At 51.5% G+C, this 22,694-nt stretch overlaps 1 protein-coding gene across 2 annotated transcripts; it reads right to left on the bottom strand.

Annotated features, from left to right (window-relative positions):
* Positions 1–32: 32 nt before the first annotated feature.
* Positions 33–20,990, bottom strand: boc (BOC cell adhesion associated, oncogene regulated). Of its 2 annotated transcripts, none has more exons than XM_078096598.1 (18): positions 20,517–20,990; positions 10,383–10,511; positions 9,731–10,003; positions 6,696–6,842; positions 5,876–6,019; positions 5,489–5,776; positions 4,484–4,759; positions 4,107–4,375; positions 3,844–4,009; positions 3,544–3,609; positions 3,051–3,260; positions 2,564–2,739; positions 2,225–2,447; positions 1,909–2,094; positions 1,600–1,814; positions 1,412–1,503; positions 1,150–1,301; positions 33–1,044 (listed from the first exon to the last, which is right to left on the bottom strand). In XM_078096598.1, the coding sequence occupies exons 2-18, from the start codon at positions 10,492–10,494 to the stop codon at positions 875–877; spliced, it is 3,165 nt and encodes a 1,054-aa protein (XP_077952724.1). In that variant the 5' UTR covers positions 10,495–10,511; positions 20,517–20,990; the 3' UTR covers positions 33–874. The 2 variants fall into 2 exon arrangements, with proteins under 2 accessions (XP_077952724.1, XP_077952725.1); XM_078096599.1 differs by lacking the exon at positions 20,517–20,990 and adding an exon at positions 16,829–17,799.
* Between the last annotated feature and the right edge of the window lie 1,704 nt (positions 20,991–22,694).

Genomic DNA, 22,694 nt, shown 5'->3' with positions numbered 1-22,694 from the left:
TAAAAGATTAAAAAGATGCACCAAACACCGGCCAATTTCATAGGCTTTTATTTACAAGCAATAGTGCTCCAGCATGTGCAACCACACAACAGCCACACTGAGAGGGGGGTGTAGATTCAGGATCTCCTTCATTCTGACTGCAGACGTCTCTGGCAAAGACTAATACTTGATGCACCGACCGGTGGTGGAGGAGTAATACTGACGCACGTCACAGCGACCTTCACCTGGCAGGCATTTGGTAACCAGCAAATGAGTAAACACAGAAGTGGTTGCAGTGTGAAGTTCAGCTTATCAATGACTTGAGTTTAAGACAGTTTTTCCAGAATCTCCCATTCAGTGGTAAAAAAAAAAAAAAAAACATAAAAATAAATAACTATACAATATATAATCTCTTGTACGCTACAGAAAATGATTTATGGTGCATACACGTGTTAATATATTGTTAATGAGCAATCCATAATACATTTGTGTTATTGCTATACAAAATGACGGTTGTGAATATGTAACAGAAGCAACAGAACTAAACAGCAAAGAAGCGGCTCACGACTGCAGCAACGGTCCCTTTGTTTGTTGTACATGGAGCAAAGTACCGGTGATTCAATTCAGGGAGTGAGGAAGGTCTAGTGATGAAGTGCTGAACTGCAGGCTTAAGGTCCCTCGACTGGTCGTCGTCTTCTTCACACAAGGAACAACGTCTCGTGTCCATTTGTCCTCCCCGGGAAATGCAGACAGCTCAGCGAGATTCTTTTCCAATGTGAAAATAAACTAATATACAGTATAATCAGTATGTACAAAAAGCTTAAATATATAAATATCTGTGATACAAAAATAAATATTTTTTTCTCTTGTTTTTTTCCGTTTGTGGAACTGTCTCTTAAGCGTCTCTTGTGTTGGCGGTCCCTCCGTCCTCAGGGGACCCCTCACTCGGGAGGATGTTCACTTCCTGTATTCTTACGTCAGCGGATTGCGGCGTCGAGGCTGCTGAAGACGAAGTGGTGAAAATCCCTTCGTCTTCTAGAGAGAGATGAGGGTAGGATGCCGGCTCTGCAGAGGAGAGAGAGAGTTGGATGAATCGTATGAGAAAAGCCTTGTTCCAAATCAACCAACTGAAGAGCAATTCACTCAACAAATGTAAGAATCCACACGTACTGTAAGTGAAGCCGTCCTCGACCTCATCGCCATCAAAGAAGTCGCCGTCACCTTCCAATTCCCGTGAACAGAGGTGCTGATGGGAGTTGTCGAGGAGCTCCAGAGTGGAGTCGTCAGGAGGACAGCAGCTCTGTTCGTGATGATCTGCACCACTAAGTATAAATATAGATATAATTTATATAATTATTCACATTAGTTGATTGAAGTTATTTGCGTACGGTCCTTCAGTCCCTCACAGTAACTACGGCGTATGTAGACGTACCTGGACGAGTACTGGTGGTAAGCAGGCAGATGTCCATTTGACATCGTCTGGGGCAACAATGTGTCACACTCCATATCGCAGAGCCCCTCCTCCTGCGAGACACCACAGCATATAGGTTACAGGTTCAAGAGTCACATTACGAGCTTTTCCATTTCTGAACCTGTGGATCTATTGGGAGTAGTTTTTACCTGCTGGCGCCCGGGCAGGCCTCGCGTGGCGGGGCAAGCTTTCCTGTTGGGGTCGTATTCCCCGTTAGCGGGGTAGCCGCCGTGTCGCGGCGGCGGTGCGCGGCCGTCCAGAGGGCAGTGACCGACCAGAGCCAGTCCCTGGAGGGGGACCATGGTGTACTGGCACGAGGACGCGGGGGCGGCCGCGGCGGGGAAGCACAGGTCGGCCGTTTGCTCTGAAACAGAACAAAAAAGAGGCGGGGAAAATCAGGCGGATGTGGAGGCGAACACTTCAACGACCGCAAAGAGGGAACCGAGAGGAGCGCTCACTCTGCTTGGCCCAGGCCCGCCAAAGGCAGAAGGGGATGAAGGCGACGATGATGAAGACGAAGGCTCCCAGGACGATGCCAACTATGAGGTAGGGGAGGTCGCCGGGCCGCGGCACCAGTCCGCTGGGGCTTTCGAACCTGGAATCCGGGGTCTCCGACGGTGTGGGCCGATGGTGATTAGGACGAGCTGAGGAGACAAAAAGTTAACCGTCTGTTTTAAGAAGAGGACAAAAAAAAAGAAGACATCTGAAAAGGTAAATGTTTGTTATGCCAAAAGTCACTTGCAGGCCCACCGCCAAGATAAAAAATGAGCTCACCTTTCGTTTCGAGGATCACCACGTTGCCGAATTCACTCTCCCCCTTCTCGTTGAAGCTCTGCATCTTGATGTCGTAAGCCGTCTCCGGCTGGAGGTCGGTGATCGAGTGCCAGTATCTGTCTCCCTCCACCACGTCCTTCTTGTAGTCGCTGTCGTTATCGCTGTCCGTCGGCCGGTAGTAGATGTAGAAACCGTAGATGGGGGTGTTGTTTACTGCAGTGTACTGTTGGGGGGAGAGAGGAAGGAAAAACGAATGACTTAAGCATCACAATGAAAACCACATTGTTTTTTTTTTGGGGGGGGGGGGGGGTTGTTGCGTTTTTCCTTCCGGCCACTCACCGTCCATTTGAGGATGACGGTGGTCTCGTTGATGGCCTCGTTGTAGGTGATGTAGGGTCCGTCGACGGGCCGCTCGTGGGTTCTCCCGCCCACCACCGTGTACGCCTTCGACGGGGCGCTGGGAGGACTGGAGCCGATGACGTTCACCGCCACGACGCGAAACTTGTAGGACGTGCCTGCAGGTAGAGGGATCACCATGACTCATCGGGCCCGGCGGGGGGGCGGGGTGGGTTCCAACAATACAATGAGGCCAAATTTGTGTTGACTAATGTTTGTCTCCACGTCACTATGTTTTCCTTTTCTGTGATTGGGACATGGCTTTGATTGATGGCAGCAATCGCTGAAATGACTGCAGCAACACAGGCTGTGGGAATGTAATCATGCGGGACGGCATCATTTTAATTATGTGGTACGACATCTTACGCCCCCCCCCCCAGTCAGAATCAACCTCCGTGAATAATAACACTGTATGAAGAAGATGGCGGACCTTTCTCCAGGTCCGTGATCTCCACAGAGAGCCTCGACGGGGGGATGTTTTCCACCGCTGTCACCCAGTCCTCGCCGGCCTTCTTCACCTTCTTGTACTCCACCCGAAACGACTGGATGGGGAAGCCGCGGTTAGCGCGGGGAATCCAAGACACGTACGCCGACGTTTCCGTTGCCGTGGAGACGGTGGGCTTGTCGGGGGCCTCTGGAGCTGCACGGAGCAGGAGGAGCGGCGTCAGATAGAGGACATACACTTAGGAGACAACACTGATTATGTAATTAGCAAATACGACAGTGGAGGAAAAACAGATGACATTCAGCACTTACTGAGAGCTCATCCTTCAGAGACAGAAAGGCAAAAAAAAGAGTGAAAAGTGGTCAGAAGAAGAATGGTTAGTTTAGGGTTTTGCTGTGGAAGTTCATTTAGTAGGAGAACGGTTTATGGTTAGTATAGTTAATGAGTGGTAGTGTTTGAGGACCGGTGGGTGACTTACGAGAGAGGCTCGGCGAAGGAACGGCGGGAGTTTTCGGTGGGTCAACTTGCCCTAAACCTCTGCGACCTGAAGACGGGAAAACGCCAGTGAGAACAGTTTTAATCACGGAGCCGATCGTTGAGCCATGCAACACTTTTTAAATGAATTCTCTTCTTGGGCAGAAGGAACCTTCGAACAAATCCACAGATCCTGCCAGCAGCTCGGAGAGGCTGCACCGCATTGAGCGGCGCTTCACGCCAAAATGCAAAGTACCACAACCTTTTCCAAATGACAATGCTAAAGTGACTTCTTTTTTTTTACCTTTGCCAGTTCTGAAGGTCATCATAGCAGGTTGGCCCAAACCTGCACAGTTTTTGCCGGCCATCTCCACCTCATACAGGCTGTCTGGCTGCAGCTTAGCCAGAGTCAGCTTTTGGAGGGTCCCTGAGATACTGCTGGAGGTCCAGTCTGCCAGAGCATCTCCCACCTGAGAGAGAGACCGAGGCACCAGTTACTGACAAAGAACATGAAAGAAAACATTCATGTGTTCAAACAGAGAACGCTCTGCACTCTAACTGCAGTACCTTTCTGTATTTGACCATGTACTCCAGCACGGGGCCACCTCGCTCATGCCGCGGCCTCCAGGTGAGCTCGTAGTAGTCCGCCTTGCCTGTGCGAGGCAGGCTCAGGATGATGGGGGCCTCCGCGGGCAGGATCTGTCCCGGCACCTCGGAGCAGTCGAGGGGCAGCATGGCCCCCGCGGCCCCGGGCCTCACCGGCGGCTGCTCTCTCAGCACCTTGTCCGGGCTGAGCGGCCGATAGATTGAGGGCAGCTTCCCCCTGGACGAGATCCCTAAAGAGCGGAGACGTACGGCGTTAGATCAGAAACGCTTCGGCATTCAAATAACTACGTTTCTAACAAATGCTTTACACCGCCGCCCCCCCCCCCACCGCGACTTACCGGTCGATACGGTGATCAGGCGAGCGGAAGCCTGTGAGCTGCCCACCCCGTTCTCAGCCATGCACTGGTACAGCCCGTCGTCCTGAGGGCCCACGTTGGAGACCCGCAGCATCCGGGCGGACGGGCGGTGGCGGGGGGACGGCGCCAGGGGACGGGCGTTGTGAAGCCACATCACAGAGGGGACGGGTTTCCCGCGGACCTGGCAGGTGAAGCGCACCGCGTCGCCGTACGCGACCTCCTGCTGGTGCAGCAGCACCGCGGTCACCTGGGGAGGCTCTGCAGGGGGGAGACGGACAGAGGATAAGAGGCCGGTTCAAGACCTGGAAGGAAGCCAGAGCGTTGCTGTGCGCGTTGGCGACGGACTCCTAAACACCATTTTAAAACGCCGTCACGCTCCAACAAAGTCACATGTATGAGCGCGCGTGTGCGTGTGTGCGCGTGCGTGTGAGAGAGAGGGCTGTATGACAGGCAGTGTATATAGGCGGGCAGGCAGAGCCAGGCCAGCCAGTTGATGGTTGAGTGCTTGTGAATCAGGCAAAGGCAGAGCTCATTACAGCAGCTCGCTGGCTTTAATTACAGCCAGCTGCAGAGACAAGCCCACCACACACACACACACACACACAGAAAATCCCTGTAAAAACAGTCATCCATAACCTACACACACTCAATCAAGTCCTGCTAGCGAACAGAGAGCTCTGTCTCCACAAAGTTAATTCTTACACAACACCGCCCAGGCTCACTTGCGCCACACACACACACACACACACACACACACACACACACACACACACACACACACACACACACACACACACACACACACACACACACACACACACACACACACACACACAGCTGTCCTCTCAGTCCGCCAAACAGGAGTCGGTCTAATTATTAAATCCATGACACAGACAAAGTCGAAGGAAGAAAAACCTCCTTTACTATGAAAAGCATTGACGGGAACTTTTATATAGCGATTTATAAGGAGACCATCGCTTTACTCACCAAACACTTGTACGTCGTAAACCGCGGAGCTGGCCTCGCCCACGCCGTTGTCCGCTCGACAGACGTAGGTGCCCGAGTCGGCCTCGCCCGCCGCGTCGATCAGCAGGTTGCTGAGCAGGAAGCGCGTGTTGTTGCGGGAGCGCAGGTCCCGCCCGTCCTTCGCCCATACAACCTGAGGAGCGGGGATGCCACTGGCCACACACTCCAGCACCAGCCGCTGGCCTTTGGTCACCATGATGGAGCGAGACCCCGACGGGTAAATGATGCGAGCCGCTTCCGAGGTGGAGCCTGGGAGAGAGAGAGAGAGAGAGAGACGGGGGCGGCGTGAACATCGAGGTCTTACGCATCTTTTGAGTTTGCGATCCTGATGGGACACTCGTGACTCACGGCGGATGCGCAGGCGGTCGGTTGAAGTGGATGTTTTGACCTCCTGGGTGACGGGGTTGTAGGCGGCACACTTGTACGGCCCCTCGTCGTCCTGCGTGGCGTTGGCGATCTGCAGGTTCCCTGACGGCATGATGAGGTAGTTCCCTGTCGGAAAATGAATAAATAAGATGAACCCCAAACAGATGTCAGCGCAAATTACTCAGAATACGTTGATTTTATTATATTTTATTTCTTGTCTTGTTCTTACAATATGTTCAGAGGAATGCAGGATAATGTTCACAGTAAACAAGAACAATTACAAGTACACCTGAAATAAGGATGATTGTGTATTGATCGTAATGAAATCAGAAAATGTGTCTTAGTGTTTTAGGGTTTGTCAATGAGACAAATGCACCATGCAATTTGTCTCAACGCTTGAGTGCAAATAGCAGCTTAGTACAATAGTGCAATGTGCCATTCTAGTCCAGTTGAGCACAAGGTGGCGCCCCAGAGTCTGACGCTCGTCAATGTGGTATTCATTTCCTCGCAGATAAGCTGCAGATATCAGTGCCTACAGCTCCCAGGCATCATCAGCATACCAGCCACAAACCACTGCAGTCTCGCTGTTCCTCCAAGCAACTTAAAAGTAAACGGCTTGCAGAATAAACAACCGTATTCCCGTGTTTAAACATTCTCGAGATAAGACCCTTATCACCGGTTTCACGATGGGGTCAGATAGCAGGATTATAGCATTCCGGTAAATTATAAAGACCGTTTGGCGATTAGGCGGGAGGCAGGGGGAGATTCGGGGAGATGTCAGTGCACTGAAGCGGCTCGCTACCTTTGGATGTTTCCAGCCACTCCTGTTTGACACTGTAGCGGACCTGAGCCTTGGGCTGGCTTTCAGGGAGGTGACATTCAATAACGGCCGTGTTGCCTTCGTCGACCTCGATCTCCTGCTGGTCATCGCGCTCAAAATCACGCAGCTCTGGGAAGGAAAAGAAAGAAAAGTTATTTGCGAACGTTCCCCCAGCACAAAACGCCGCTCTTTGTGTAAATGTATACGGTGAGTTGCTGGACTTTTAAAGTACTTAAAAGCCCACAATCGTCTGAGGAATAACAAACTCTCAGATAACTGCGCCGCAACCACATTTGGTGTCCTCGTTGTATCATAACCGCACTCCCACAACGTCCAATGCGTCTGCTCCGTTCGCTCATTTCCATCCCCGCGAGTATTACATCATCCGAGTCGCAGGAACCGTGCGGCTCCAGCTCATTTTTCATTTTTTTACTGAATAATCCCCCTTTTGGACGAGTCCAAAGCGTCAGAGCCGGTGTCATTGATCCCGTCTGACATTATACTGGGACCGGAGCCGGGTCACATTCAGTGGGAACTGGGTGGAGTGGGATTACTGGGGGCCATGTGCTGCGACTGTGTCCCACAGACACTCTGTCTACGCAGCACAGACCCCTCATGTGACCTCTGACCTCCTAACCCTCCCCCCCCCTCCTTTCCTTCCTTCCTTCCCTTGCCTTAGTGGCCCGGAGGCCTGGCCATGGGGTCAAAGGTGAGAGGTGACCATCCTATAGCATTTCAAAGAAAGTTATCCAGTTTGGGAGAAAGCAGCAAAACTTTGACCTGAATAAGCCAGAAGAAAAAGAAAAAAAGGTCGTGCTGCCATTTTATAGATTTGAGACGGGAGGGAAAGTAAAATGACTCCAAAAAAAAGAGGGAAGGCAACAGCACAGCAGTGGAAAAACAAAGCAACAACTGAAGAAATTTGTCATGAAGGAGTCAAGCAGTGAAATGAAAGATAAATAAAACTTCCCCGGGAACGTAATTAAACGCCTACCAGTCCTTGTTGATTTATTCTTAACAAATACGGCCTCTCTCCATTCTTTCCAGAGGTGTAATAACTGCCCTGTTTTTCTTGGACCGGCTACGCGCTCTCTGGCGAGAAGGCCGGGCTGCTGGTATATACAGCCAGCTGATGGGACGCAGCTCTAAGAGGGAAACTTCAGTTACGGCCAGAGTGTCTGCTGATAGGGACAACAACGGCATTTACTCAAAGCACTGAACAAACACCTTCATGGCAGCCAGCTGATCTATTCACCGTACACGCTGGATCCACCGCGCGGTCTGGCAGTGTGTGTGTGTGTGTGTGTGTGTGTGTGTGTGGGGCCTTAAAAGGGGGGCCGTGTGGCGCTCCATTTGCTAAATCAATCAGACGTTGTTTTTACAGAACCCCCCCCATCTCTACCCATCCCACCTTACTCCTCCTCCTGTTACACCTTTTAACCCCCCCACACATTCTTCACAGGAAGAACCCCGCATGGCTGCCTCTCAGGTGTAAGTGCGTGCACATCTATCCCTGTGTGTGTGTGTGTGTGTGTGTGTGTGTGTGTGCGTGTTGCAGGGATGGAGGATTGATGGTATTCATAAAGTGAAGCAGACCTCCCGCACGAGGGCCGCTTGGCAAGGCCGACCTGAATATTTCTACAGACAGTGCATTCATCATCTTTATGTATAGCAGCAGGAGGCGTGTGTGTGTGTGTGTGTGTGTCTGCATTATAACATGTTTGTGCAACGTGTTCTTCCTTCGTGTAGTGCAGATACATGTCTGTTTTATGCAGCAAAAAAAAAGGGGGGGGGATTGTCTACACAAGAATTCAAGAGAGGAGCTTTTAATCTATGCCAAAAAATGAAAGCTCCATCAGAGGCGGATGGCGAGGAGGGTCTGGAATCAACCTATTGGTACTGAGTGAGCTCGCATGCAGATGCCGGCACAGACAGACAGACACACACACACACAGACACACACTCCCCGTGGAGCCATTCCTGAGACGGTTTGGGGCCGGACGAGTTATTGAATTAGGAGGTTTTATGGAGGGGAGGGGAGAACTGGCTCCACATGTGGTTATCTCAACCCAATTTATCCACTGTTGAAACAATCAATAACTTTTACTGCCTTAGTGCAAGGAAGGACGAGGGGGGGGGGGGGGGGTGGGAGGGATCTTTGTGACAAAGATGGAGGGAAAGTGAAAGGGTAAAGAAAGAAAAACGTGCAAAGGAAGAGAGATGCGTCCTGAAGGCCTTCGGGGGGGGGAATGTGACACCACGTCTCGTCCTCCGTCAGGATCTTGTCTCGACTGGCCTGAAACACCTCCGGTTCCTCCAACTATGGCGGCCTCACACATCACTACATGCAAAACAATACAGTGAACAGTGCATTTTACCCAAAGGTGTGTTACAGTGAGGCAAATGCTCTGCTGCCCCCCCAAACACATACACACAGACACCATCCTTACCCCACCAGCCCTCCACCCATTTGCCATAATTTGTGTCGGGCCCCGTGGAGAGGAATGTGGTGTTGTGTGGAGCAGCGGGGCCGATAGAAGCAGGGCCCCCCGCCCCCCCCCCCCCCCCCCCAGAGTTCCTGGTCCCCTCTTCCCCTGCTCCGAACGGCCCCCACGTCTCCTCCATTCCTACAGCTCAAGTTACACAGCTTCAGGCGCCTTTCTCGGCCCCTTGATGCATATCAAATGAAACGCACACACTAAAGAAACGCCAGCGGTGAGAATGATTCACTTTAGCTCCATCAGATCAATACGACGCTCGATAAGAGCCGCTGCTGTATTTAACTTCTCAGACTAAATACTGCTCGACTACCTGGACGTATTAAAAAAGGGACCAACATGAACAGCAGTGGAAAAAGAAAACGCTAAAAAGATTTAAAGCAAACAAATACAGCCCCTTCACTGTTTATGTTTTATTCAGAGCAAAATTAAGTCAAAAGCGTTGTTTGCATACTCTGACAAACCCAAAAAGATGTGCGCGTGTTTGTTTGTCTGAACTTTGCGTGGGTGGCTACTCACTCGCTGCGGTGACGTCAGCGGGCACACTGGCCAGGGCTCCGGCGGCGGTGCTGGCCACACACTGGTAGCGGCCCACCGTCAGGTTGGAGAGGGTGGGGATGAACAGGCCGTCGGGCCGCAGCACTACGCCCGAACGTCCCTGCGCCAGCTCCCGGCCGTTGAGGCGCCAGCTGATGTTGGCGGAGGCGGGTCGGGCGCTGCAGAGCAGTTTCACGCTGCCGCCCAGCTTCTGCACCACGGACATGGGCTCCTCGCTGAACGACGGCACCTCGTCTGAGGACGGAGGGCACACACACACACACACGTTTGGGTTTTGCTTGTATCTTGTATAATCAATCAATTATCAACAGATGTACTAATGGAATAACAGGACAGTCAACACAGCACTAAATACAGTGATTCTTTTCTTCATCAGTTTGTCCATGGCGGCTAGCAAGGCTCATGCAAAACTACCCACTTCCCCCCCACATATCAAATAAACTGCCAAACAGTTCGCTCACTTTGACTGAGCCAGAACACCTTCCTGCACCAGGTGCTTGGAAAAATTCATGTAAAAAGGCATTCATAACGTTGGCAGGGATTAGGTGAGTACTTTTTTTTTTAATTTCTGCAGAATCATCCAGTTTTCCACCATCTCAGTTCGTCTACTCACCAGAGAGCGAGGCGCCGCTCTGCAGGCAGCACAGCAGTACTGCACCCAGAGCGCACAACACTGGAGCCCTTCTCTTTTTCATCCACGGAGTCCAGTCTCGCTTTCCAGACATCTTCCATACACTGCTCGCTGAAACACAGAAACACACACGGGAAGGTCAAGGGTCATTTACAGACGACGCTCAAAACAACAAGACGTACAAACCACTTTATTCTGATAGACTCCAATACACACAAAAACATCCGTCGCCCATCTGGATTCATACGTAAGCTGCTCTCTATCGTACCAGCGCACACACACAGACACAGGTAGCCATTAACGAAACACAACCCAGGTGAGGGGGGGGGTGCACCGTACACTCAGCAGCCAGACACAAATAAAGCCTTTCTTCTCCGTCAGCCCCCATCTCAGCGCTGACCCCCCGCCCCATCTCCTCCGCCTGTACCCGCACCCATCCAGCCAGCGCGCATCAAAGGGGCGCCCTCATTCCGCAGGGCCGTAACCCGACCCCTCGGCCTCGCCGCTCAGGTGTAACCGATACAGGTAGAAGGGTGCAAGGGGGGGGGGGGGGGCGAGGGGAAACACACACAGGCTGCATTCAGGAGCGGAGACAAAGAACAACTAATGAGAGGCAGGCGGGGGGGGGCATCGCAGCAGCGGGGAGCATGTGCGAGATGGAGAGTTGTGCTATGGTTTTTTTGGGGGGGAGAAAATGATGTTAACAGTCGGCCTATTAACGGTTAACGTAGAGACGGGCGGGCTGCTCTCCCCCCTTGTCGCTTTCTGCCAAGTTTCCCAAATTCTTTCCTGTCAGGTTAAACTAACAACTTCCCGTCAGGATGAGGAGGGTGGTCCTGCAGGACTGCGTCTCGCATTCTCCCTCTCACATCATGCATGCATGCATGTATGTGAACATGCGACAACGTAGTACAAATGGAAGCGCACAACTTTCTCATACGTAGTTGTCCAGATCTTATTACGACAAAGAGAATTAATGAAGTAGTGGGAGACGATGCACTGCGCACACAAACACAATATACACACACACACGGTCAAAGCAGGACAGTAAGAGAATGGAAACTCTTGCAGTTCACCTTCATCATTTAATGGCAGCAGTGAAAATGTTTGGCTGCCTGGCGCGGTTGTGGAAAATGTGCTTTTCAGCTGCCATGCTGAGCCGCTTTGCAAAGTATGATTGTGTGTAACATTTTAGATTTTTTTTAATTCTCACAACACAAACGGCTTAGGAGAACACAGTCCAAGTTGCACAATAAAGAGCAGTTGTGATTGGCCGATCGGTTTTATTAACGTAATTATCCTGCAATAACCTATTTGGGCTGCTTTGAGCAGCAGAAACAACTTGTACACACAAACCACGGTTTCAACTATTGAGGTTGTACCTCAAAACCGGTTAGCTTATCCACACGCAAATATATGAAGCGTGTTTCAGAGAAGCTGAACCGGACTACAATTTGGATTCTCTGTACACGTGTACACACACACACACACACAAGCTCTGCGCGGCTAACGCAAGTCAAACTTCTCTATGCGACAGGTATATTCCGTGTTCTGGATATTGACAGTGACCCACAGCGCACACTTAAATTACAGCAGTGGGCTCGCTCAGTAAACAAAACAGCGAGCCGCCGGGGAACCTGGAAGCAAAGCGGAAGGTTTGCGGCTTCAGTGGCCGCTCGCTCTACGGACACAACCCATTACAAAAACACACACACACACACACATATCTGCATGGAGCACCTGTCCCAACCGGGAGAGTCACCAACCGTAAACCACACCAGTCAAACCCGCCACCCGGACACGCCGCGGGAAACGCTCCTTCGCCGACGAGCCCTCTGACCTGACTGATAAAGGCCGCCGGAGGAGAAGGAGAACGGGGAGAGAGAGCTTTGTTCTATCGGCGGTATGAGGAGGCCCCTCGTACATCATCACCCCCCCCCAAAAAAACTAATTCGTCATCTGGGCTTTAAGATGAAAAGTTCCCTTGACATTCATGTCCAACTATTTCCATCCATCCTTCTGAGACTTCAGAGAGAGGGGGAGGGAGGGAGAAGCCTCCTACGCATCAGCGAGGCTGATAAGAACCAGAGACACACAGCTCTCCTAAATTAACAACCGAGGGAATGTGGGTGTTAATGTTTTATAACAGCGCTGTAGAAATAAAACACACTTTAGTGCACTGAAGAGAACAGTTTGAGCCGCTCGAATCGGCCGGTCCTTCAAGTACGACTACGGAAGTAAAGCTATTTGGACCGGTGAAAAGGTCTGGTTCAATCCTTAAAGTAAGCGGCTTAACCAAAGTCAAATCATCTTCATCGGTACGTAATGGAAGGAAATTGCATCACACTAGAAGATTCAAGCACCGGGCCCCTGCAGCGAGGGGGCCTCGCATTGTCACACATTAGTTAATAAAAGGCATTTAAGGAGAATTTGAAAAAACATATTTTACTCAGGAACATCAGTAGGTCACCAACACACATTAAATGACTACATACAATTCCTCATTTACATGTGTCTTTCATTGCCAAAGCCATCCCGAAACAGCTGGATCGGTGGATTTTACACCCTAAATTATTCAAAGGCTGCGTTGTTTCAATGGTGCAACATTCAGAAACATGAAAGCAACTTGACTTTTGTATTTTAAGAGAGACTTTCTGACCTGAACTTGTCTCGAGTAACCTGGGAATCAAAAGGCCTGGGGGGGGGGAAAGGTGTTTATATATCATAGAGGGACGGGCCGAGCAGCTCCCGGCTGAGGCGGTGATGTGTAGGCGAGCAGCGCGAGTAGGTATGCGAGTGCCTTATATGTCATTGTGGGAAGGAGTCACTTGACAGAAGTTCATTGTGAGCGTGCTAAGTAAAGACACCGGGGCCCCTGTTCTCCCGGGGGCCACTGCCAGGCCCATTGTCCCCCTGCCTCCGTGGATAAATTCATTTTGACAACCCTGCTAATTGGAGAAAACCAGACTGGAGCCACCTCCCCGAGCTCTCACATTCCATCTGCTTCCTGGCATGGAGAGGGGACACAGGGGTAATGGTGGAGGGGGGGGGGGGGGGGTAACTCCTTCTGAGGAGCTGAGCTGTTGAATATTTATCACCTCCCCAAACTCTCCCTCCTCCCCCAGTTTTACGTCTTTTTACACCCCGTGCCCCCCCCCCCCCCCCTCCTCTCACACACAACGAGGTTCTCCAAACACAACAAAGCCCCCCCCCTCCCTTAAGATAAACACATGCGGTGTCAAGTGTGAGGAGTGCCGGGGGTTCAACTGCCCCGCTCGGGCCGGCCGGCCCACAATGCCGCGCCGCATAGCTGCCATGCGGGAGGCCAGTTGCCCCTGGCGACGCTAACAGGCAGAACGCACCTTAATAGAGTGGAGAGTCATTGTAAAGCAGTGAGCCGGTGCACGGACAAAGACCCCGCAGACCCCTGGAGAAAGGGGAGACGCTTCTCTGAAGGGCCCCGGGGAAGAGCTGATGGGCCCTGCTCAATGACCAAAGACAGCAGGGGGGGGCGGGGGGGTTCAATGACCAAGAGGTAGTGCGTGGAGCGTTTTGGGAGGCAGGGTGGGTTCAATGCCTTTATGGATTGATGCGAGATGGGTGAAGGGGGTTCATGTAGGCATTGGGGGGGGTGACTGAGAAAGCAGAACGGCAACGCAAATCAACGGAGAGGATGTCAACGGGGGCGAGGAGAGAGCAGGGGCCTGGCCAACGAGAGGGGGTGCGTTTGTGTTTGCTGGTCTCCATCTCGGTTTGGCCCGTGCCGAGGAGGATGAGGAGGGCCGGACAACGTGCCAACACCAGCATTTACCAGCAGCCCGCGAAAGAAAAGAGCAACACGGAGGAAGGAGATTCTATTTGATCAGATTGGTCGTCGAGAAAGAATTGAATACTCAATTGCTAGAATTATTCATAGGCCATGCACTTTTACCGGATGAACCAAGGGACGCGCGTTCAATGCATCGGAAGAAGCTGCTGGGTCGCGTATCACTGTGCCGCAAATAACCAAAACACTTCAGATAGATCAAACTGCGGGATTCTACCGCCTCCACCTCATCGCGGATGGTGCGCTTCTTCACGCGAGCAAAGAAACTTGGCAGCGGACAAACCTTCAATCCATCCATCCATCTCAGGGGGGAACGGGGGGGGGGGGGGGGGCTTCTCATGCCATAAAATTACACATCAAGAGCATCCCTAACGAGGTTGAGAATTCACCCCCTTCATATTACTCTCACACAAGTATTAACGAGCTACATGCCCACCCTGACCCCCCCCCCCCCCCCCCCCCGAAACCACACTAACGAGCTACAGGGCGTCTCGAGGATTAACGAGAGGGACCCGGACAGGCCCGCGATGTAAAGGAGGGGGGCGTTCCAATCAATTAGGCACCGCGGCATTTGCATAATCTAGATAACGAAGCTGAATTAACCACGGAGAGCTAATTACTGTGCCGCGGGCCCCCCGGACCCCCCCCCCCCGTCTCTCCACATTCCTCTGACCGGTGTGGGATGCCAGCGTGCCCATCGGGGCCATGGGAACGGGATCTGATCACCGCCGCCGGAGGAGGCAGAGCCAGCGCGACGGACCAAACAGTGAGGTAGGTGGCATCGGCCAATCAGATCAGAGGGATGGATAGACCGGAAGGTAAGGAGCAACAGAGTAAAGAATGACAGGAGGAAGGAATGAACACGGACAGAGTGGATGGAGAGATGTAAGTAAGAGCAGAAAAGACAGTGGGAGAATAATAAAAAACAAACAACAATACAAGGACGCAGTGTACCAACATTCACTGATTACAGCTTCTCCAGTAAGACGGAAGAATGATGAACGTCACAGTGAAATGTGCATCTTCTTTAGGGACACTGTTCAAACAGCCTCAGTGTGCAAATACACAGCATAAGATTCAACGGTACTCGTCGTCACACAAACTCCTGTTGCCGCATATTTCGTGTGCCCACAACCATTACGTCCCTGCGGACACAATTGATGACACACAAGCAATCACAAACTCCCGCTACATGGTAACGGTAAACTCACAGGAGGCACATAAATACACAGTTTTTCCAACACCAAGTGTCAACAGGCAACTAAACAGACTTCTGCCCGGCCAGAGATAAACTACACACAACGTATGCTAATATAAACCTTCATAGCTGTACATATCTGCACTCCGCTCCTTGTGTGTTCCTGTAGGGAGGGAAGGAGCGAGGGAGGGAGGAGGGAGGGAGGGGGGGTGAAAGGGGCCCCAAACTCCTCTGGCAGCTCATGCATCAGAGTGAATGGAACCAATTATAAATCAAGAGCAATTTCTGCCCATTATTCAGCAGGAACCGAGGGAGGGAGGGAGGGAGGGAGAGGGGGGAGGGAGGTCAGAGAGACTGAGAAACTGGCCCTACAACTCGCAGTGGGAGACGAAGGGAGAGAAAAGCAGAGAGAGAGAAATGTTATATGAAAAACAGATACGGGGAGGCACTAGGAAGTTGAGATAAGGCAGAAGCAGAGACGGGGAAAAAAAGGGGACGAGGGAACGGAGACGAGGAGAAGGGTACGGGAAAAACAGATACCAGGAGGAGGGAGGGGGGGGGGGTTAAACAGAAAGGGGGGCCTTATGGGGGGGGGGGGGGGCGTCCACCGCGCTCGGGATGGCGCAAGCGGCCTGGACGGCGAGCTCCGCGGCCGCGAGGAGAAAGCTGCCGGCCCGGAAAAAAAGACTTTCTCAAGGAGGAGAAACAGCTGGAGGAGGCGCTTTTCAAAAGAGTCCTCGGTGTCAGAAGCTGGATTTGTGTGGCGTAGCAGAGCTACCATTTGTCCCGTCACTCAGAGTCATGGATGTGCATTATATACACACACACACACACACACACACACACACGGTAGGAGTGCAGTCTATGGAAAATTCCAGTTGTGATAACCTCAGGGGCCCGATAACTAACTAATCTGGTGCCCGGTGATTTATTCTGTTGAATCATGTCTTCTCCTGCCAGCTTCGCATTCTTCAGTGATGAGCTTTTGCTCTCCAGGGCAACACTTTAAATCTGATTATTGGTTAAAGCCCCGGAGCACAGATTCCTCGGCGTTTTTCTTGTGCTTTTATCGTTTTCGTTCGCACACGCTCGATACGGGAACGCGCCACGAGGTTCCTATCGCAGCGTAGGAAGGTCTATAGAGGCCACGAGGCCGTCTGAGGGAAAAAGTCTCACCAAGCGGCGCATTTTAGAGAAACGTGTGCAGTCGAGACAAAAAGAGAAAAAGAAGCGAGGCCTTGAATGAGCAGCTCCAGTCAGAGTGCAACCTCGTGCATGTGTGCGAGTGATCTATTAAGGGTTGCTTTGGCTCGTAATAACAACCCCTAATCTTTGTCCAAATATCTGCTTTGCACACACAGGGCTATTTGTCCACACACACACACACACACACTGCTTACTTACCCAAGTCTGGAGTTGATCAATGATCTAACGGCACTCACTCCAGTGTGTGTGTGTGTGTGTGTGTGTGTGTGTGTGACAGAGGGAGAGAGACATCGTGGCTTCAGTAACTTCATTATCCAATCAAGAGCATCTTAACTTTTACTTTAAGTAGTGGAACAAATCCACCCCGCTTGTTTAAAGGCTCTGGGTAATCCCCATTATGCTGTTCGGATAACAAATGAGTGGGACTGTACTCATGACAGAGATAGAAACTGGACCCGCTTCAACATATTGTTGCAAATATTATTCAAACCTTATAAGAAAAAGAAAAAAAACTGGAAAGGAAAGGTTGCATACCAAGCTCTAAAACAAATCTAATTTCTCTGTCAACAGCCTTATTTCTGCTTTCTCTCCTTTCCTCACATACAATTCGTCTCCACTATCGCCCCAATAATCCAGTTCTGTTAGATGTATCCGTCTCACTCCGTCTGGACTCTCTCCTTCTCCATTCGCCTCACATTCCTCCTTCTCTCGACCGGTCTGTGATCCTGGATCAGGAGGAGAGAGGTATGCAACCCCCCCCCCCCCCCCCCCACCCTCCCGGGAGGGGCTTGGACCCCGGCCACCTGCCGGTCCAGGTGTCCCGCTATGGTTATCCGATGTCTGGCTGGACACAGAAACTCTCCCGGGGGCCCCAAGGCCTGAGCCCCCCCCACCCCCAATCTGTCAGCGCGGGAGGACTAATGCACCGCGTGTCCAGCAATGTCCGGCTCCGGGAAATGAGGCGACCTTATTTGGCAACGAGCGCTTTCCGGACTGGTTTATGAAAATGACATTAATCCCCCCCCTGCAAAAAAAAGCTTGCTGAAATGATGAAAGTGGAAACTAACTCTTTCTCTCTTCTCCCTTTTCCTTTTGTTCTAAAGAAACACCCAAAAAACGACCACGCAGGTGAAGACACCCGAGGACAAAAATGACAAGCAATACATTCCTTTGCAAAGAGATTGGGCAGGAACACAAACTTTCACACACACACACACGCTGTAATGACCCCATGAGCGCTCCTCCTGTCACAGAGATGAAAGCATGCCCTCAGGAAGGACTTTTTATTTTCTCCTCTTTTGTTCAATTAAAGCCAATGTTACACCCTCCGCGATCACAATGCTGCTTTCCAGCCCTGCAGTCAAACCTCAGGAACTTTGGCTCACACACACACACACACACACACACACACACACACACACACACACACACACACACACACACACACACACACACACGCCGAGATCGGCCCAGCGACAGCCGTCCCGACGGGACCGCTGGATGTTTGTAATCTCCGAAAAAAAGCATCTGGAAATCTATCGCCGTCGGAATACTTTGATTTACCTCCAGATGTTCAAACGCACCAGGAGCGGGTCAAACGAGTCGGATCCTGTCCTTCCACCTCGTATCGCACATCAATATTCAATATGGCAGAGTGCATTTTCAAAATAAACCAAGATATGAGTGAGGGTCTATGGATACCTGGCTTCATACCCATACCCTAACCCTAACCCACACAGTAACTTTTCTTTCCAAGCTACAGCAGATGAATACAAAACTTCAGAACTATCCTCCAGCTTTCGGGACAAATAGAAGACAACTGGCAGCTTTTGTCTCTGCTACATGTCTGTTTAAGAGCAATCACGCAGGATTTTATTGTAATAAAAAAGGACAAAAGAAAAAGCGCCTCAGGCTCTGGAACCAAAAGAAAAGAAAAAGTTTCTGGTCCCGACGTAGAGGTTTCTTTCGCCCCAAAATATAATAATGTGCAGAATTTAAGGAGCCTGTTGTAAAACTTGGGCAAGTGTTCCTCTACTTCCAGGCAATACATTACGTTTTGGTTATTCTGTTAACTAGTGTACAGTCATAGTTTGGGACATGAACTGCAACCTGAAAGCCTCATAGAGCATCACATCATTACAAACACTGGTGTGGATTTAAAGCTTTCCTGCGGCATTCAGTAAGTAAAAACAGGTGTATCTTACAATAGTCTTGGTCGTTCCACGACCGTCAGGTTTAATGGATCATAGTTACAACTTGCAGCTGCACGGCCTCGACATATTCGCTAATATTTCCATAATGTCTAACAAGCTTGATGATGAATAGTTGGGGTTTTCCCGGCTCCACACAAGCGACCAAAAAGGGGCCAAACTGTGTGAGAAACAGGCAGATAATCAGACTGGAATCAATTAGTCCAACTTTGATCCACCGGACTGCCAGAGATGATCAAGAACAACGAGGCCTGCTCGCAAACAACAAGAGGCTCCTCTTTCACAGAGACCAATTAATTCTCCCATAAAGCCGTGCGCCTAATTGGACGAGGCCACGGCCATTCGTTTCGACTTTTAATCCAAGTGACATTGATTCAGCGGGAACAATCGGGCCCTCGTGTCCGATGCCACGTCCGTCACCGGAGGCTCCTCCGTGCGCGGCAGCGGAGGCGAAATGTAATCCGAATAACAAAACGGCACCTGGGGTCGGAAACTCGAGACCCTGCGGCTGTTCCTGCAGGCGGCCCGCTCCCCCAAACACACACATACACACCTCTACCTCGCCGCCCCCCGGCCCCCTCGGTGAGTGACACCCATGGGCATAACACTCATTAGCAGCTTCGCAGATTAAGACAAAACATTTTCTCGTTGGACCAAAGCTGAATGAGAGGATAAAATAATGAGGAGGAGGATACGAGGAGAGAGGCAGGATGCTGCATTCCTGGCTAAGCTGAGCAGCTGTCAGGTCCTCGGAGGCTTTAATTGGGTTATTCTGACACCAGGCTTTGGTTTGGAGGAACGGAACGGAGTTTGGTAGCGTCCTCATGATTTCGAACCACTTGGTGCATCAGCCTCCAAAAAAAAAAAAATCTCTTTTAATGAGGGTGATACGTCTTTCAGGCAACAGAGCATCCACAAGGAACATGCTATGACGTCATTCATTCATTCATTTTAGCAGCGTCGCTGCCCGATGGTGATGATGATGATGATGTGGGGGGTAAATGTGGAAGAGCTCCGGTCTGTTTTCAGTTACCTTATAGCAGCAGACTATAGGCTGCGGCCTGCAAAACGCACACACACACATACACACACACCCATGTGCCCCCCTAAAAACACACACACGCGCGTCTTAAAACACAGTTGTAAGTTTCTGCAACGTGTCACACACGGCTGAGCGCTTTCCTCGGTTACGCATCGTGGTGTAAAAAGAGAAAAGAAAAAGAATTACATCCAGAAAACGAAGGAGACTTGGGAAAGGAAAGCATGGAGGCTGCGCTCGGCCAATCCGAAACGGGCTCAGTCCGAAAGCAAAGGGACACGGTTTTTTATTAAAAGTAAGTCCAACACCGCAAAACCGGACGTTCCCACCCGGATAAAGTGATGTTAGGTGTGCGGTTGAGGAGGAGGAGAAATGTATGAGCATCTACAAGCTGCGGGAACAAAACAAATGTGGCTATCGACGTAGTCCAGCTTCTTCTAACTCCGAAAAAACGCTCTTCTCTACAAACAAAGTCGCAAGTTAGTTGGGTTAAAAAAGAAAATAAAAAAAAACATGCGCCGGACTGCAAACAGCCGCCAAAAAAACCCTGCTACTTTGTATCTACGAGTTAAACTGTGTGGAAACAACGCGCAACAAACGCACAAAACATGGACCCGCACGGAGCGACACAACTTACCAGAACTTCCCTCTCCGGCGGCTCACACCGCGTCTCGTCCTCCCGCTCGGCTCTCTCCGTCTCCCGCTCCGCGCTGAGCTTTAGTCCGCCGGAAAACAGCCAAACGCCAGCAGCAACAGTTTGTGCTTCTCTTCGCCCTCAAAGGCCTCGCTGCTTTTTTGGGGGGGTGGGGGGGGTTGTAATTTACTGCGATTCCTCCGACATTTTCTTCGGCTCCCCAAGTTCTCGCATTGAAAGGCCGTTTTTGGATGACTGAGCTCTCAAACAATTCTCCCTTTTGCGACGCCTTTTCGGGTCCTCCCACTTCCCAAGCAGGAGGAGGGATCTGAACAATGGGGCCTGGCTCCCAAAAAAACACAATCCCAGAACTGGGTACTGCGCGGCCGTTCGTCCAAAGATCCCCCCCCCAAAACACACCGAGGCTTCCCAGAGGTTTGTGTGTAACTACTGCCTGGAGTCTTATGTGTGAATGTAGAAATACAAGTAAGAAACTTCATTTCTTAAGAACTACGGTGTCCCGGAGGGGGGGGGAGTGCGGCCCCTCCCCCTCCGCCTGTCCTGTTCCCCCTGACTTGGTATGCGTCGGTCCCCACTGAGTTTGTATTGACCCCCCCCCCACCAGTCCATTGAAGCCTGCAGGCCCTCCAGTGCAGCTGTGCTGTGTTGTTGTGAACTGGACGGGTCCAGTCAGGACTGTGCGGGGCGCACACGCGCACACACGCGCACACACACACAGACAGTGATCATAGCTCGCCCCCCCCCCCCCACCCTGGAATTCTCTTCTCCGCTTCAATCAGCACACTTTGAAATGAGGGCAGCCGTTCCTGTCCAGTTCATTAATAACTGACTATTCCCAGATCACACGCTCTGATGGGGGGGTTCTGAGCGGTGGGAAGTCGGCTCGTTGAATGCAGGAACTCCCACCATGATGTACCTGACGGGGCTATTGCCTCCCAGCAGGGCTCCCTTCCCCGCCGGGGCTGGGGGCATTTTAAGACACCTGTTGCTCTTGTTCAGGGGGGCGGTGGGGGGGGGAAGCGACCGGTTCGGTTGGCAAATGGTTTCCCCGTGTCCAATTAACGGGAAGCCCGCTCCGCATTGGAATATGCACACCCCTCCGGCGCCGCACGTCACACCCAGCAGGAAGTTCCCTCCCCAAGAGGTCTTCAAGGAGTCATTAATGGTGGGTGTTTCCCAGTGTTGTGCTGCAGTTTGCCAGCACTTTGCAAGCTCTGCCAATGTTTTGGTGTTGTTGCAACCGACCGGTGGGGGGGTTCTGTTTGTATGTGGCTCCTTCACATCAGCGCCAACGTGCACTCCACTGAGGAGTACGAAGAGGGAGTGCGAGGAGGAAAGAAAAAAAAAAAAAGGGGGGTACTCCCGACCCCAATAAAACCCTCCGCGATGCCCCCCCCCCCACACACACACACACACATCTCTCCACGCAGGGCTGGATGAATTAGCTCGGGACAAAGGGCTTTGTGGGGCGGCCATGAAAGGCCTATTAACCGTGCTGCATCCCCAGAGGCCCGGGCCCGCAGGACACCGCCTCCCAGAATGCCGCTCTCTCAGCGGGCCGCAATCCCAGCATGCACCGCTTCCCCCACCACAGAGATGATTCTAAATGTTGTTGATGAACGTAACGGAGAGAGAGAGAGAGAGAGAAGGAGATACGTGGGCGTCAGCCGCGTGTGATTTGTGCGTTTTACCAACAAAGACTATAGTCAGATGGAGGGGGAGCGCTGAGAGCTTTGGGTGTTGGCTGTCAGGTGTGAACTCGTCCAGTGTGTCCCATTAAACAGTGTTTTGTTCATCGGTGTGTGTGTGTGTGTGTGTGTGTGTAGAGCATGAGGGGATTCTTCCTCACCGGTCGCAACAGTGCGATGCTGCCTCCTCTGCGACCTCCTCCCTCCATTGTTTAGCTGGGCGCCATGACAACGACCCGCTCTCTCCGTCCCTCTCTGTATCCCGCTGACCTTAGCAGCTGTGTCGCTTCCTCGGAGCGACGAAAAACAGATTGAATCACGCGCACACTTGTGCTTGGTGGCGCATGGAAGGAGAGAAACGGGCACAGATTTTCACTCTTACCTTCAAAAACAAAAAAAGACAAAGGAACTGAACTCAAACGTCCTTCCTGCACTGGACTGCGCTGCCGATCGAGAACTCGCCTCTTCGCTT

The sequence above is a fragment of the Gasterosteus aculeatus genome, chromosome 21 (genome assembly GCF_964276395.1).
Source record: "Gasterosteus aculeatus chromosome 21, fGasAcu3.hap1.1, whole genome shotgun sequence".
NCBI classification, from domain to species: Eukaryota; Metazoa; Chordata; class Actinopteri; order Perciformes; family Gasterosteidae; genus Gasterosteus; species Gasterosteus aculeatus.
The sequence above is the reverse complement of the archived record's forward strand: the minus strand, read 5'-3'. Positions and strand labels throughout refer to the sequence as shown.

What these genes read in the sequence shown, in the direction of transcription:
- boc (XM_078096598.1), bottom strand. Translation starts at nt 10,494, where the DNA reads ATGTCTGGAAAGCGAGACTGGACTCCGTGGATGAAAAAGAGAAGGGCT. An exon ending in CGCTGACGTCACCGCAGCGA is followed by an intron (nt 6,843 to 9,730) that starts GTGAGTAGCCAC and finishes TTTCCTTCCCAG; the next exon opens with AGCTGCGTGATTTTGAGCGC. An exon ending in CCTGATCACCGTATCGACCG is followed by an intron (nt 4,376 to 4,483) that starts GTAAGTCGCGGT and finishes TCCGCTCTTTAG; the next exon opens with GGATCTCGTCCAGGGGGAAG.